This window comes from Pararge aegeria, chromosome 2 (assembly GCF_905163445.1).
Source record: "Pararge aegeria chromosome 2, ilParAegt1.1, whole genome shotgun sequence".
Lineage (NCBI taxonomy): Eukaryota > Metazoa > Arthropoda > Insecta > Lepidoptera > Nymphalidae > Pararge > Pararge aegeria.
In genome coordinates this window covers 20,891,938-20,909,961 of record NC_053181.1, presented here as the reverse complement: position 1 = coordinate 20,909,961, position 18,024 = coordinate 20,891,938, and the positions used below count along the sequence as shown (strand labels likewise).

Here is an 18,024-nt window from a genome sequence, read left to right as displayed (position 1 = left end):
TTATGCACCCTTAAACAACATTTCGTTCGGTTACACGCTGTATATTTTAATTTTGGAATTCCGAAACGCCTACCTACGTCAGCGCTTTTCACTTATTTCACATATTCTGTAACATTGCCAAGTTTACTGTAATAATGGAATAATCTAATTAGAGCCTTCGCAATTGGCAGATGTTATCTAAAACGAAAGCCACGCCACTTTCTTCTTGTTATCACTTGTTGTAATTTATTTAGCGACCACGTACCTACCATCCCTCAGATCACGTTACATTATATGACATGTATTCGTGCAAAATATACGTAAAGCGGAGAGTTAACTGAAAGTACCTACTACATAAAAAGTGAATAAGATTATAAAAATATTAGTTTATCCATATAAAAGTGAATATAGTTAATTTACTAAATATTATTGATTACTTACAATAAAAATAAGTAATATTTAATTATCAAAAGGTACTTTAATGAAGAAAGTATTGTTTTGTTTGAAGAATTAGAGATCGGATTGTTTTCTGTAATAAAACGATTCTTGATAAGTGATAAAATAAATTTAAATCAAATTAAAACATTGATTAATGTTTTGTGTTAGTAAAGCAATGAACGAAACAGCAAGTATTTGTTAAAAACTTTTGTACCTACATGGACAAACAGATATTGAAGAACAACGAAATACAGATAAATACACGACAAACTGATTTTTACGACGCCGAATATGGGTTTGAATGCGATATTTTTGTTATTTCTCTCTTCGTTGGCGGCTTGTGATGCTTTTAATGTGGAAAATGAAATTGAAGCGCGTGGCAAAGGGAAAAAGATCGCTCTGTATGGTGAGTTTAGTTTACTTTTATTTGTTATCGGTTTCTGCTCCGGGCACAGTTCGTGTCATTTTCTAGCGAGCTGAAAATCTTTACATCGTTTTATTTTTTACGTTGTAAAATTGTACAACAACCTACGCTTAGCTTTATTTTGAAGGCTTTACATTGAACAAGCGACGCTACACGGTTTCACCCGTTTGCAAGTACTGATAAGTTCTGCGCCTAAGAATGAAGGACAAACAAACGAATGTGAAGTCAAAGTCCGACCCACTGGGCTATCATTGCTTCATATTTACTTTCAAAATAACCAGCAGACATGGTTTTAATGCTGTTTTAGTACGGAACTTCTTCTGCGAGAGTCCGTTTTTTTTTACTAGGGCTCGGAAACCCGAAAAGAATTTCAAATCGGTTTAGGTCATTAGCTATAGAAAGCATTTCAGTTAAGGTTCCGTTTTCGTTTTTAACCGGTTAAATAGAGAAACCGATTCTTATTTAATTTCGCTCAATCGATTGAAATTAACTTAAGGTTTTAGGAACCATTTTTGTCCTTTGCAGCGAAGTAAGAGTCGCACGCGTCACAAACTAGATTAGGCATTTGTCAAAGGGACTAGCGCGTCTTGCATAAACCGGTTAATTTAGGTTTAATACACGGTATGAAATCGTTCGCTCAATTATAACGGTAACCTATAGCATTTCGGTTCGTTCAATCATTTAGCCGGTAAAACGCAGAACATTAAAACAAACTGGTTATTAATCAAATGAGCGCTCACAGCTTCAAAATAAACCGACACCGTGAAGTTAGCAATAGTCAATATTTTAGTCTCTCGAAAAAGGTTTGACAGTGTATACTTTCAAATGTCAAAGTTTGCGGGCTCATTCCGGTGATTTAATTGATTCAATTGTACAAAAACCTCAAATTTTAATATTCAGTGAAACTAAACTAACTAAAAACTTGGTTGTCCGATAATGAGATATCTAGATAATGCGTTTTAATAAAACTTTCAATGCCTTTGTAAAACTCTACAAACATAGAATAAGGTGAAAGATAAAATTTTTGAAAAGATTTTTTCTTGTAACGTCAAAGAAGTATCTAACGCGTGTACATAAGCACACACAGGTTTTTTTTTATTTACATTTCATTTTGTTTTACAGTTTACTTCGCCGACCTAGTCGTCAAGAAGATCTTTATCCTTAAGCTGATATACGCGGTGGTGTTCTGGATTGTCATCCACAAAGCCGGCTACTTCCTTTCCTGGTTCATTGGGTATCTGAAGGAGCAGAAGAAGAGCCACGCACACCATGAACACTATGCACCGCATTACTATGGGCACGGGCCTTATAGGAAAGAGAGTAGACCGTATGGAAAAGAGAGTGGGCCTTATAGAAGAGAAAGTCATGCAATCTTTTAAATTAAATTGTGTTAAAAATATATAAATCTTAATCTAGTCTGTTACATTTATTATTAAAACAATAATAACTAATATAACTTATCCGTGTCTTGAGCGATACTCATAATGATGGGCAAAGTATGTAAAGGGTAAGCGACGCGTTGGAAGAAAGAAGTCCTGGTTGGGCAACATCCGTGAATGGACAAACAAAGTTAGCGTGGAAAAATAATTTAGCCTGGCGCAACACCGAGAGAAGTCCGCTGAGCTGACGGCTCCAATAGTGGAGAGGAGGCCTGTGACCTTAAAAAGTCGGTATGCGGAGCGGATATATGCAAGTCAAGGACTTTTCGAAACCAAAAATGACTATATTTTTCTCACATTACACTTATATGATACTATTATAATATATATATCAAGAAAAAACAATCTTTTAAACGTATTCGATATTTAAAAAAAAAAACAATTATTTTATTTTAAAATTTAATCACAAAAATATTCGAGGAAGTTCGGATGTCTGTCCGTATAGATCTGGCACTCTCGATACCGTAAAAATTTTCGTTTCGAAGTATTTTTTGTTTCTCAATTCATATTCGATTTTAACGTATTTATCTGTGTTTATTTTAACGTATTTATCTGTGTTTACAGAGTACTGAATATATTTTGGTTTGAAATAAATACAAAGTTAAAGCGTGGCGATTCCCCCATCTGTCCACGTTCTGAGTTCTCGAAATATTGCACAATAAAGCACACTGCATCATGTTTACTGCGTTATATTTTTAAGGCGAGAGTCTTTTATTAGGTTTAGTGAATAAATAAAACGGATTACATTCTCGGGCCGGTACTGCGCAGTTCCGTTGTAAATAAGAGCTCGTTAAATTTGAGAGATGCTGCAGACCTTACGTCGTTCGCTCGGAAAAATGACTACGGCTCCCCTACCTATTTTTCCTTTAAATTATCTGCATCCTAGCAATTGAGCCAAACAAGTATATTATGGGGCCACTCGAATAAAATGCTCAAGTAAGTAATTATAACAAGGTTTTATACTTGCCAAATAACTTAAACTGAGAATTAACTAAATTACTTTGCCACATTTTTTTTATAAAATATGTCACCATAACCCTTTGTACACCGGTTAAAGTGTCAGCATTCGGATATTTAAAAGATAGGTATATTAAGTAAATTTAAAACATAGGTAAATGTATAATTTCGCCTGGCGCGACACCGAGAGAAGTCCGCTGAGCTGACGGTCCACGTTCAATAGTGGAGAGGCACAAAAAGAAAGAAGAATGTTGGAATGAATGAAAACTATAAACTAGGTTAAAGAATTTTATTCTCAGTCATTTACCAAGCACAACTTTATTATATTTCTTCTTATGTTGAACAATAAAGGAAAATAAAGAAAATGCTTGGATAGCTTAAAACTGGCACGGTTATTTTCACATTTAAATATATATTTAATTTTTCATTATTATCAACCCATTGCCAGTGGTCTCCTACTGGACTGAGAAGGAGGACCTTCCACTCCTTTGAGAACATTACGGAGAACACTCAAGCATGCTGGTTTCCTCACGTAAATATCTATTTAATTACTTAAATAGCAAATAACTACACTTAAATTTAGAGTCCAATGGGCAAGGGTACATTACGGAGAACTCTCAGGCATGCAGATTTCCTCACGATGTTTTCCTTCACCGTTGAAGCCAGTGATATTTTGATTACTTAAAACTAACAAACATAACCTAGAAAATTAAGAGGTGCGTGCTGGGACTCGAACTCGGTAAGTCCTACCCACTGAGCTATCACCGCTTTATGCTTGAGAAATCTTTGCATCAGATTTATATATGGCCTAAGGAAACTCGACCACATGAGTAAATAAGCTGCTCGTCTCTAGTGGCTCTCTGTTAGACTACGCTGAAGTTGGCATACGCTTTCTTTATTCTATATTTACGTCTTTCCTTTATTATATCTTGTCTGCTCCTCATACTCAGACAGCTTCACCTTCCTTAGTGATTTGGATCGACATTCAGATGAGAGATCTTGTTCGGTAAACAAGCTCCAATCTCACTCGAATGTTTCTGAAATTTATTTCCAGTTGAGATGTGCTGTTATGAAATGCACTATGTGGAAATGCATATTCAAGACACAGATTCGTTAAATAGGTTAAAATGTTGTCCTAAGCAATTGATTTTTCCTTCTAGCTATATACCTATTACAATCAATTTTGAAGTTATGCTTCTTTTGCGTGTGGGGAAAAAAATATGAGAGTAAATTTTTTCGATGTGCGCACACCGACACACGTCGTCAAAAATCCGACACCCTAAAGTTAGCTATAAGGATTGACAGTGTACACTTCCTATTGTCAAAGTCTTCGGGCTCATTCCGGTGATTTAATCGATTCAATTGTACAAAAATCTAAAATTTTGGTTTTGATTGAAACTTGGTTGTCCGAAAATGAGTTTATTAGTATTTCAAATTCAATTATGTTTAATATGCCAATTTCTTTAATTACGTAGAATTAATATTTTTTTGATATATAAATAAAATTAACTATACGAGTATAATGAGTTATAATAAAAGTTTCAGTGTTTTAAATACCTTTAGTCAATTGTTTGTGTCGTTTTCTCTACAAACAAACAGAATAAGGCAACAGATTAAATTTTTGAATAGATTTTTATATTGTTACGCCAAAGAAGTATAACTTCTAAAGCGTGTACATAAGAACACACGTTCTTTAAAATAGTAGGAGGTTTTATATTAGTACGCTAAGGTTGTCTGGTAATTGCTTTAGGAATAAGACCTGAGATGTACCTATCTGTGTTATATTAAATGAATTCAGGTTGCAATAAAGTATATCTAGCTATCCTTAAGCCTTTAAAATCAAAATATATACTAAGAATAGTGCAATAAAAGGATTTTCCAGTCGGATGGTTTATTGAAAGAGTTATTCACAAAGAGTCTGTACGCCAGACATTGAGCCAGTGCAGACTGAAGAGAGAGGCATCGCTTAAAACCTTCATCCTTTTAGCCGTTTCATTCAAAAACGGATAATTTATTACCTCCGGGTTAGGGTGGCTTACGACTTTACAAAGAATATCTACATTCCTGGTTCAAGAATATTAATAGCTACGTGACTTACATTTTATTATGAAATGGAGAACTTACTTTATCTGCTCAAAAGGTCCCACTGTTACCAAGTAACCAAGTTTATGTAACGGTGGAGGAAACATCGTGGGGAAACATGTAGGCTTAAGAAATCTTTGATTGCGGTTATTGTTGGTGGTGTTTAACAATTGTTCATTGTAAAATCTCTTGAGGAGGCCCCGGTTTCGTAGCGAAACGTGCGTAGAAGGTACATTGCCGAAGATCTGTTTGGTGTGGAGTATAAGGATTGCAAATTAAGCTTTATTTTTATAATGCACATACTCGTAGATTGGATTACCATTAGACATTAAAGTTACAAGGCGTTAAAATGAAGATCTCAACCGTAAAACCGTAACCGGAAAACCGATCGTTGGTGGACGACATCAAACGAGTTGCAAGGTGTTCGTGGTCAAAGGTGGTACAGGACTTTAATTTTGAAATTCCTACCAAAGACCTAAGCAGCAGTTATTTCCGCTATCCCCTAGCTTGGTTAGCAGTTTAATTGAAAGTATAAATTTTTATTGCCGCACCAACCTGTGCTTTATAACAACTACTTTCGCCAAAGGTTGTCTGGGTGATATCGCTTTAGCGATAAGACCGCCTTTGCACACCTAAACAAAATTCAAAATTCAAAATTCAAAATGCATTTATTTCAAGTAGGCCTAATACAAGCACTTTTGAAACGTCAAGTCTGTCCGTGTGTAGTGACTCTACCACCGGTTCGGAAGGCAGATTCTACCGAGAAGAAGCCGGCAAGAAACTCAGCAGTTGCTCTTTTCCAACATCAAAAATTTACATTTAATATTTTAACATTCATTTTTCTATCTTGTGAGAGATGAAAGCGGAGCCGGATGCTTCCAAGCAACCTTGTCATTAAGAAACTCATAAATTGTATAATAACCTCGCTGTAATAAATGTGTTTTAACACATTCTTTAAACTTATGCATTGGTAGGTCCAAAATTACTTTAGGAATCATATTATAAAAGCGTATACTCAATCCTACAAATGACTTCAGCACCTTTCGCAGACGATATGCAGATGTCACTAATTTATGACCATTTCTTGTAAGTCGACTGTTTATATCCACTTTTTGTTTATAAAGACTAATATGTTGTCTTACAAATACTATATTGTTATAAATGTATTGTGAGGCTACCGTAAGTATACCAATTTCTTTAAATTTTTCACGGAGGGATTCACGTGATTAAGTTTATATATTGACCGTACAGCTCTTTTCTGCAATATGAATATAGTTTCAATATCAGCAGCTTTGCCCCATAATAAGATCCCGTAAGACATCACACTATAAAAGTACGCGAAGTAAACAAGTCTTGCTGTTTCTACGTCAGTAATCTGTCTAATTTTCCTGACGGCGTAGGCAGCCGAGCTTAGTTTACCTGCTAGTGTATCTATATGGGTACCCCACTGAAGCTTACAATCCAAGGTCATGCCCAGAAAAACTGTGGAATCTTCCATTTTTAGTGATTCTCCATTTATTATTATATTTTTATTAACTTTCTTTACATTTGGTAAAATAAATTCCACACACTTAGTTTTTTTTGCATTTAAAAGTAAATTATTGACAGTAAACCAGTGCGACACAACATGTTTTTTGTTATTTTTTATTTTTATCTATTGTGTTTCTCTTTGTATTTTGTTTTTGTGTGTGCAATGAAGAATTTAATAATAATAATGATAGTATTTTATTGGGCAAAATGTGCGTAAAAACCCACATTGCGGGATCGGAACCAAAATGTTTATACATCATGGCTATATGTAAGAGGATGCAAGCGAAGGTGCAAGAAAAAGCTTGATTCTACAACGTGTAAATGAAAACCCAAATAATACTTCACCGGCTTTAATTGTTCTGTCTCTGAGACTTATTTGTGAAACTGGAAACCTAATAGTCTTTGAGTCAGGAGTAAATCACTCCCATAATTTTACTGAAATAAATCAGATACAGCCCTAACATCGCATGCAAAATTAAAATCATATCCTGCCACTTTATTAGGTACGCGTCGCGTAGCGTAGGTACTATGCGCGTGTTGGTCGGATTTTCAATAATGTTATAATTAAACACCTAGAATGTTTTGAATTCGTTTGCATGGAAAAATAAATAAGTTTCTTTTCTTTTAATATTTTTATAGGGTGATTCCTTATGGAATATCCGTATGCATCCTTCAATATTATTTCGTAATTCTGTTATACGTTGTATTTACTTTTCGTGGAGGACATACGAGCGATAATAAAAAAAAATTACACGTACTACTACGCCAACAGGATTTTACTCACACTTCGACATAATCTCTCAAATATCATATCGGATATATTTTAATTTGTATATACTAAAATATTACTACATTCGCCATAATTAACCTATCAACGGGGTACAGTTCTCTCCTCTACTGGAGAGAGGAGTTGGGAATTTTTACATCTAGTTCTAGGATGATATACGGATCTGAAACGCTGTGTTCGCTTACTATGCCTCATAAGAAGGCTCAGGGTCACTTGGCGGGCGAAGGAGAGAGCTATGCTATGATTTCAAATGAAGACATCCGAATAACTAGACTTACATAACTTAGCGAAGCTGAAGTGGCAATGGGTGGGGAACTTGGTCCTAAGGTGCTTGAATGACGACTCGGTAAACGCAGCGTTGGTTGGCGAACGAGGTGGATAAACGACATCAGGGGAGTCGCTGGGAACCGCTGGAGGCAACCGGCCCAGGACCGTGTATTGTAGAACTCCCTACAAAAGGCCTATGTCCAGCAGTGGACGTCAATTGGTTGAATTGATGATGATGATGACGCCTAGGTCAATTCTGATGTGCCGCTGCTTACTTATGTTGTTTAGCAGAAGGAAGGTTACATCGCCTTGATTCGTTTATTTTTTCTGCAGTGTTATTTACTATTATTGTCGTTTCAAGGAACAGTAAGTAATTTATTGCTCGTACAGAAACCGTTGTTCGGTGACCACGATTGTCTTGTGTCCTGGAATAGTTTATTAATATATATGATGACAGCTCAGTGTTTAGGACTTTGGCTTGACTTACGGAGGGCCGAGTTCATTTCCCAGCACGCACCTCTAACTTTTCTAAGTTATGTGCGTTTTTTAAGGAAATAAAATATCACTTGCTGCAACGGTGAAGGAATCTGTCTCATCAGATATCTTTATAACGATATCAAAGGCGTGTGAAGTCCACCAATCCGCACAGGGCCAGCGTGGTGGACGGCTTAAATCCTCCTAATTTTGGGAGGAGACCCGTGCCCTGTAGTGAGCCGGTAAAGGGTTGATATAGTGATGATGATTTAATAATTATTATTTGAGTATAATTTTGTTACCACCACATTAGCATAAACATAACAACCTTACTGATCAGTAGTGAACACTGTCGTCTTATAAATGTGAAACCCCGGGTGCCAAGCAATACAGCGTTTCAGTAACGGTGTCTCGTTTAACCGAAATATTTTTGTTTTCTCCGTTAAAATAGAACTAGGACCTGACTCTTGAATCCGGGATACAAGTTATCTTAATTCCGAATTTAGTCAAAATCCGTGCTTCAAATCAGTTTTAGGCAAAAGCGTTTTAAGTTATACATTAGCATTCTCGGAAGGATTCTCTGGTGATCTTCCTTGATACAAAGTATTCACTATACATCTGCGGCAAGCAAATTGTATGTCTGTTGTCGAGACGCAAATAGAATGTTACAAACAGACACGTTATTGTATTTGCAATTTATAAATATATAATGTTCCAACCCCCAATTATAATCCATTTAACCTCCTTTGTGGTGGATTTTCATTCAATTTTTTATGGATGTATCCGTACCTTCTTAATTTAAAAAAAATTTAGCTCAAAATTCAAAATTCAAAAATGTTTTATTCATGTAGACCTTATCACAGGCACTTATGAAGCGTTCATACATTTAACATGTTACTACTAATGTTAGTGACGGTGATTACTGCATTCGTTAACTTAAAACTAAAGCTAGGAGGGTTCCAAATGCGCCCTGGTCTAAGAAGAGGCCAGAACAAGATTAACTTAGGTTTTTTTTGTTATCACCATCTCACAGTCTAGTTAATGTTGAGCTATGAAGTTAGAGCAATTCATACCCAAGCTTTTTTATCATACATGTGTGGCGATTCGCCTTTGTATTTTATGTTACTAGCAACATTATTGTCTATGTTGAGAGAAGTTCAAAAACTGTTGACTGTTGATTAGAACTAAAATGTTGAAATCTTAGCTACTAACGGACGATGTAAAACTTATAACGAAAATGTGTTTCATATTCATAATACACAGTTATTACTTAATATTAGAAATGGGATTGTTATTTTGAGTTCCCCAATCCTATAAATATTATTCTCAATATTATAATTGGATTTTTCTATAAGCTTACGTTTTATATAAACTTTGAAACTATTTTGTCTCTATTTCGTTGCAAGTGTGGCCACTGTGTAAATAGAAATCCTCATTGCGTTACGGAAAAGACATTTCTTGCTGCGCGGCATAAAGTGCCTCATCTCGGCGCGCATAATGTAAACTATCTTACTTTATTTCTTTAATAGCTTATTACAGCCCACTGGTGGACTAAATGCCACTCCCAACGGAAGGGTTTGCTTATAATCACTACGCTGAATGACGGGTTGGTGGTCGCAGTAGATGGTAGTAGAAGGACAGAGATCTATGCTGCCCGTTGAAATCCCCTAGTAGTCCCATCGCACGACATCGGCGTCGAAAAAATAAAACTTGGGTTTTAACGGCCGATTGGCGCAGTGGGCAGCGACCCTGCTTTCTGAGATCAAGGCCGTGATTAGATTCCCACAACTGGAAAATGTTTCTGTAATTAACATGAATGTTTTTCAGTGGCTGAGTGTTTATCTGTATTTTATAAGTATTTTTGTATATTATTCATCAGTCATCTTAGTACCCATAACACAAGCTACGCTTACTTCAGGGCTAAATGCCGACGCGATATTGTCGTAGTTAAAACAAAATAAACTATTGCTCTAACAGGGTTGGTTCTTAAATGTTTTCAAATGACAATGTGAGATGGTGATAACAAAAAGGACAAGTTGTTGAGCGCTTCTTCTTAGAGCAGGGCGCGTTTGGAACTCTCGTAGCTATAGTTTTAAGTTTACGAATGTAGTTATCGCCATCATTACTCATTGCTATGTGCACATTTTGTGTGTAATCATCTATGTGCCTATTTGAATAAAGAAATATTTGACTTTGACTTTGACTTTGAAGAGGGATGGTGACAACAGTATTCTGATCTGTCGTCACCACACGGCACTGTTCTTACTTTATACTAAAACTATTTAACAATTATAATTGCAGTAAACAGACTTGAATATTCTATTGTATCAATAAAGCTCCAAAATTATACTGTTTACTGAACTATTGAATTAATTGCAAGTTTCTTGAGAAGTTCTGTTTTCCAACTCTAATCGGATCTTCAATCAGATATTCACGGAATTCAAATGAGATCTACTATAGGATCAAAGACGAACTACGAAGATTTCACTGTATGAAATATTTATTCTTATTTATGCCAGCCATTGACTTGTATAAGTTTTGTGTGTCGACTCGATACCTGAATCGAATCCAAGACCAAGCGCATGCCGCTGCACCAGTTAGGTCATCTTTACGCTACTCAAATCCGAAGAAGGCGATTTAAAATAATACAAAATAATTAATTGGCATGTTTATTCAAAAGCCAGTCGAGAGAGACTGCGACATTCTTCCCAGGGTAACCCTCCTGATGGAGCGGCTCGTGCTCAGGTGGACCGTAGCTGTATCCCACAGTGTCGTAGTTCTGGGTCGGGGGGGCCCCGTAGAGAGGCGCCGGCTTCGACTTCTCAGCTTTCATCTTCATAAAGTACTGGAACACTAGGCCACCGATGGAGAACAGCTTTTGGAAAAACGTCATCATGAGGAACACGGATACAGCTTTAAAAATTGCCATTTTTGAGAATACGAATAGCAGGATGAGACCTGAAAGTAAATGAAAATATTCAATTAGGAAAAAAAAGAGTTTTTTTTTTGCGAATGAATTTTTTTTCGTTTAGTTCGTGACCAGCAAGACTTTTCGAATACATTAATCAAGAGGCCTCAAAGCTTCTCAATAACGAACATTTAGAAAGATGGCTTAAAAGGAAAAAACGCTTTGAGCTAGTAAATGCAGTGACGATTAGTGTACCTATTGTCGATTAGTGCAGTAACAAAAGAATTCTTGTCAAGTATTTAAATCAAATAATAATAGTATGTACAACAAACATATTAATAAATATATGTCAAAGTTTTATAAAATGTCACATAAATATTCTTTAATATCATAATATTGTTTTGTTGATCTAAACTTGGATTTAAAAAAAAAAGATAAAATTTCAACGACAATTCGACGACAACGTTTAGTGTAGGATACTACTACTGACGAAGTTTTAGTAGTTTTATCTGAGTTATATTTCGAATCTGGATTTTTTTGTAGATTTGGTCACATATTGTTGAATTGTATCCCTCGTGGTGGAGAAAACACAATAAGAACACTATTTAGAGCGTCAATATTTACTCGGAAAGTATTAAGTGACATGGTTGCAATAAAGACAAGTTGACAGCAGGATGAACAAGCACAAAGAGAGAGCAGATTACGGAAGAAAGAATTGATTGTCTGTAGAAATACAGCTCCTGTCTATGCCATAGACAAAGCACCATAGATGGGTTACGTTCAATTATATTAGCATAAGGGTTTTTCAGTGTCTGGGTATTTATATGTATTTATGAATATATAATTCATAAAAATATTCATCAGTCAACTTAGTACCCATAACACAAGCTACGCTTACTTTGGGGCTAGGTGGCGATGTGTGTATCGGCGTAGTATATTTATTTATTTATTATGTCTATTTTTCTTGAGGCGGAAAAATTCTGCTGCACTCGCGATTCCAGTCCACTCTCTGATGTTACCAACCTCTTCTTCCTGCAAATTCTCCTATGATAATAAGTTGAAGGAGCTCATATCTTTCGTGTCTTAGCACGTGTCCCAGATATGCTACTTTTCTGATCTTGATGTTGTGCAAAAGTTCGCGTCGTTGGGTAAGAGGCCAATAATGAGGTAGAAGGAATAAGCTAACATTTAAAAGTGTGACTTACCCAACAATTTGATAGAACTCTTTTTCTTTTTTGCTCTAGCCTCAAACACCGACAGATCATTACCTTCCAAACAATAACAACAAGTCAGAAACACTGAAAATATTATCACCGACTTTAACATTATATTTCAAATAATTTTCCGATAAAAAAAACTTTTAACTGCACTTTGAGAGATTGTATGGAAACAACACAGATAAACACAAAAAAAAAGTCTGCCGCTCTTTCAGCGGTTGTGTTAAGTGATTTATCTGTGGTAATAATATTTTCTTTTTTTTCCTTGATATGAGACCAGTGCACAGAACTATATAGTCAGGACGCTCTTAAATAAATACCATACATTTTGAACTCGCCCGTAATATGTTTAAGGCTGCATGAATAAGTAGGAAAGTTGTTTTGTTTTCAGAGTATGAACAAATTGACTTTTCCCGCTCTGTGACTAATTTACCTGTTTGGGAGCGATTAAAGCCTCTTTGTTGTACACGCGCGCTCCATACATAATTCAAATTTAACGCTTTTAAAAAATTTCACCGTTTCTATGAAAGAAATGTATTTGCAACACAATGCATTGAAAAGCGCTGACTGTTTTTACGGGGAAATGTGAATATTATCTCAAAAATACTTTCTTACTCGTGGCCATGGGAGTGGTCTCAAATGTCGAGTATAAAACACAAGTTGACGGAAAGAATCATTGAGTACACTAGCAATACCGGACAACATTAAAAAAATCTCATATTATTATACTATTTTATTAATAAATTCTCAGACTCTCGAACAGTGCGTGTTGCCAGTGATGACATTATGTTAAAATTCAAATTCAAATTCAAAATTCATTTATTTCAAGTAGGCCGAGTTTAAGCCCTTTGAAAACGTCAAGTCAGTCTATTTGTAGTGACTCTACCACCATTTCAGAAGGCAGACTCCACCAATAAGAGCCGGCAAGAAACTCAGCAGATTGCTCTTTTACAGTTTACAATGAAAAAAAATATGTTTATAGTAAATTTTCTTTTTTTTGAGAGATGAGAGCGGAACCTGCTTCCAAGCATCCTTTTCGTTGAGAAATTATTCAATCGTATAGTAACCATGAAATAACGCATTGCTTAAACTTATGCATTGGCAAGTCAAAAATTGGTACCGAAACAGGGCCTCATAAGAAGGCTCAGGGTCACTGAGCGGGCAATGGAGTGAGCTATGCTTAGAGTATCTTTACTTGATCAAATAAGAAATGAGGAGATCCGCAGAAGAACCAGAGCTACCGACATAGCTCAACGAGTAGCAAAGCTGAAGTGGCAATGGGCGGGGCAGCCCCGAACTGGTAAGCGCAGCGTTGGTCGACCTCCAACGAGGTGGACAGACGACATTAAGCGCGTCGCAGATAGCTGCTGGACCCAAGCGGCACAAAAATTTTGAATTTGGAACTTCCTACAAAAGACCAGCCAACAGACCTATGTCCAGCAGTGGACGTCTATCGGTTAATGTTGTGTGATGTGTGAGCGATGATGACTATTTTGTTCTGTGTTTGTAAATGCAACCTTTTTCTCATTTCTATGCTCTTCCTGTGGTTTCCTGTTGTTCTCATTCCTATGTTAATCTCCGTCCTTTCATCTATGTTAAATGCCAAAACTCAAGTAAATTAGTTATTTTGTTAAAATATCAATGAGTGACGAATTTGCGCGTTCAAATACGAACGTGGAAACCGTTTATTTTCCAGAAACCTAATGTAGCCTATGTTACTCTCCGTCCTTTTAACTAACTGATGATGGCCGATTGGCGCAGTGGACAGCGACCTTGCTTTCTGAGTTCAAGGCCGTGGATTCGATACCCACAACTGGAAACTGTTTGTGTTATGAACATGAATGTTTTTCAGTGTCTGGGCGTTTATTAGTATTTATTTATATTATTCATAAAAATATTCATCAGTCATCTTAGTACCCATAACATAAACTACGTTTACTTTGAGGCTAGATGGCGATGTGTGTATTGTCGTAGTATATTAATTTATTCGAACGCTATGCCAAAAATCAAGTCAATTGAAATTGAAATTCGAATTAAAAATTTCTTTATTCATGTAGGCCTATCACAGGCACTTATGAAGCGTTCATACATATATGTTTACATAATTGTGAGGGGATGGTGATAACTTCGTACGCCAACTTAAACCTAAAGCTACAAGGGTTCCAAACGCGCCCTGGTCTAAGAAGAGCCCACAACAAACTTAGCCGGGTAAAATTGAATGCACAGTTAGGGCGTGAAGGAAGAACAAACAAACAAATAAACAATTACACTTTAGTTTTTATAATATTAGTAAGGAAGCAAAGATAGTAAGGATTAAACTCAATTTGACGATGCGTGTGTAAATAAATTTGTTTCATTAAAATAAAAACTAATTACTGGCTCTCCTACGAAAATTAACTGCACTACACATTAACACAGGTCATTAAAACCACGAGATACTTACTCGGTTAAAGTTAAATGCGACGTTAAACCTCAAAGACATGTTTAAATTCTTTTTTTTTAATTTTTAATTTCGCATTGCAACCGACATCATGAGCCAGCGAAATGAGAAAATTAAGGAAGATTAAGTGCGACTCATCGTTGGACGAGTGCTTTTAAATTAAATGGCTTTCGGCTTCCCGGCTTGTATTATTTATAAGTAAACCCTCGATAATAATAATAATAGTTTATAATAGTTTTTTATTCGATCAAAAGTACATTTTTTTTCTTAAAATAGGATAACCCGTGTCTTGCCATATGTGTAACGAAATTTAAGAAAAAACAGAGAGAATACAGTTTTTTTTTCCACTACAAGTTAGCCCTTGACTGATGAAGCTGACTTAGATGATAGCGGGCTATCCTGTTAGGGAGTATGGTAGTCATAACCCCTAATCGGTTTCTAAGCGACATCGCACCGGAACGCTACATCGCTTAGCGGCACGTCTTAGTCGGTAGAGTGGTAAGAAGGCACGGCCTAAGCCGTGACCAGACCAGACCAGAGAAAATTCAGATTTGTTTATTTTTTTTAGAATTTTACATAATCACAATATATTATGTGCATGTTTGCCGGTTGCGTGTGTATATGTTGTGCATGTGTGCGTCGGTTTTTTTAGATATAATTTGGTTTGAGAGAGTAGAATATAAACAATGTACATGACAACAATTTAAGGATTTATTTCCATTCTATCCCATCAGATCTGGGTTTGGTGAGACCATGTCATTTTCAAGCACATTTATTTATTTATTAATTACTAATTTATTTATATTCTTATTCTAACACTATCATTATAGAATACTTAAACCTAATGCCATAGTGAAGCTTTTTTAAAAAATAATATTAACATCCTTAACTATGCTATTATCCTGCTATTATATTATATATATTTATTTATCTTATGCTATTTAATTATCTGTTCCCGTAACAAATAAAACACATTGCGATCCTTGTGAATTCACTCAGAGCGCAACAATACAAATAACATTGCATACATATCAAAACAGAACCGCATATGGCCCCCCTGCCTACTGATGCTGAAATGAGATTGGCATTTTATTGGTGACGGGATATGTTTAAATCCCTATTTCCCACAAAATCTGAAAATTTTATATTTTGTCAAAATAAATATTTGATATTTTCCTTCAAGTGTAGGTTTTCGACCGGGAAGAAGCCTGCAAGAAACTCAGCAGTTGTTCTTTTCTACCACCATTTTACAATGTAACAATCATAAAAACAATAAAATTCTTTTGTGAGATAAAAATATCATTAAAAATGCACCTCTGTGTATTGTAATCAGAATGTGTAAACATTATTTAAACCCTCAGTATAACGTTTTAAAAACAAATGAAAGGTACTCATTAAAAAATACGCCAATATAACCGTTCTAAACCTAAACCATTGGACCAGTCGCACAATTTCTGTCGTAGTTCCATAATCACATCGCACAACGCAGGTCTCACCTCCAGATAAAGTTGTCGCTGAAATACCTCCGGAATCATTCCGGAACGTGTCCGGAGCGTACAGGATTTGCAGCCGGAATTCGGCCGACTATCTGTACAAATATCAAATATGTCAATTTTGTGTTTGCTGAAATTCACGAATTACGAACTATCCAAGTTATGTTTTTGCAAACGTGCATGACGAAAGTTTGCAAATACTTATCTTAAATAAAGTGAATATTGCTTAAATGGTTTTGTAATAAAACTTACTATGTAGACTATTTTATTGTAAGAAAATTATTAGGATTATCTTAAATAACTAGCGGACCCTCGCGACTTCGTCTGCTTATGCGTCCATCAAAAAGCTAGAATAGGTGTAATACTAACATCATAATCATCCGACTATCAACGTGGTATACTGAGTTATCTCCGACAATATTTATCAGTTCCTTATTAAAGTAAGACGATACTTACTTGATAATATGCACTTTCTAATATAATTTAATAATTCTTAAAAAAAATAAATATTAAAGTCGGTCCAAATTTAACGGAAATGTAAAGTAAAATTGATAAAAATTCATCCGATTTCCCGGAGGAAACTTATTGTTCATCGGGATAAAAAGTATCCTATAGGTGGACCCGGGATATCAGCTACCATTCTATCAAATTTAATTTAAATCCGTTTGGTAGTTTTCACGTGACAGACAGACAGACAAAAAATAAATAAAAATCGGTTTTGGACTCAGTATCGATTATAAAGCATCCCCCGGTTAAAATTTTCAAATATATTAAATGTACAGGAATTGTCGTAATAGTTTTATTATAGTATAGATTTGAATATTACTTAATTACTTTTATATTTTAATAATAATTTTCATAATAACTTTTATATTTTAAAGTATTTAATCACCTCTAACTTTTCGGAGTTTTTTTTTTATCACACTTGCTCGCAATGTGAAACGTATAACATCGATATAAGACTCATCATCATCATCACATCAACCCATTTCCGGCCCACTACAGAGCACGGTTCTCCTCCCACCATGAGAAGGGATTCCACCACGCTGGCCTAGTGTGGATTGGTGGACTCCACACACCTTTGAGAACATTATGAAGAACTCTCAGGCATGCAGGTTTTTTTCAGTTTTCCTTCACCGTTAAAGAAAGTGATATTTTAACTATTTACTTAAAAACGCACATAATTTAGAAAAGTTAGAGGTGGGATTCCAACGGGGCCCCCCGAAAGTGAAATCTAGCTCCTACCCAATGTGCTATCACCGCTTCATCTTCGTATTAGACACGCGTGTTTAATTTAAAATTACGGTAGGTTATATATACTTCTGCTTTATTTACCTATGATATCCTGAATTTCTCTGTCATGTGGGATTTACAGGTTTAATCGCCTGATCTAAGACTGCGTCATCGCTTACCACCAGATGAGATTGTTCTTAGGGGTAACAGGGGTAGTGGCGGATAACTTGTAGTGGATAAAAATTTAATTATCGATTATTATAGAGTTGCGGAGAAAGTCATTTTGAGATTGAATTATTGTGAGATTTTAGGCGTGTAATCTGCGACTCTGAGTACGTATATTATGTCACTTTTAC

General features: G+C 35.7%; 2 protein-coding genes across 2 annotated transcripts; one reads left to right on the top strand and one right to left on the bottom strand.

Moving 5' to 3' along the window:
- Window positions 1-708: 708 nt before the first annotated feature.
- LOC120630973 lies at window positions 709-2,220 on the top strand. Its single transcript, XM_039900346.1, has 2 exons — window positions 709-823; window positions 1,964-2,220. The coding sequence occupies exons 1-2, from the start codon at window positions 709-711 to the stop codon at window positions 2,218-2,220; spliced, it is 372 nt and encodes a 123-aa protein (XP_039756280.1).
- An 8,813-nt stretch (window positions 2,221-11,033) lies between these two features.
- LOC120630961 lies at window positions 11,034-12,611 on the bottom strand. The gene is made up of 2 exons (XM_039900335.1): window positions 12,491-12,611; window positions 11,034-11,335 (listed from the first exon to the last, which is right to left on the bottom strand). Exons 1-2 carry the CDS (start codon window positions 12,609-12,611, stop codon window positions 11,034-11,036), a joined length of 423 nt encoding a protein of 140 aa, XP_039756269.1.
- Window positions 12,612-18,024: the final 5,413 nt, after the last annotated feature.

Coding starts and splice junctions, on each gene's coding strand:
- LOC120630961 (XM_039900335.1), bottom strand. CDS start 12,611: ATGTTAAAGTCGGTGATAATATTTTCAGTGTTTCTGACTTGTTGTTAT. Junction 11,336..12,490: donor GAGTTCTATCAAATTGTTGG/GTAAGTCACACT, acceptor ATTTACTTTCAG/GTCTCATCCTGCTATTCGTA.
- LOC120630973 (XM_039900346.1), top strand. CDS start 709: ATGGGTTTGAATGCGATATTTTTGTTATTTCTCTCTTCGTTGGCGGCT. Junction 824..1,963: donor GAAAAAGATCGCTCTGTATG/GTGAGTTTAGTT, acceptor TTTGTTTTACAG/TTTACTTCGCCGACCTAGTC.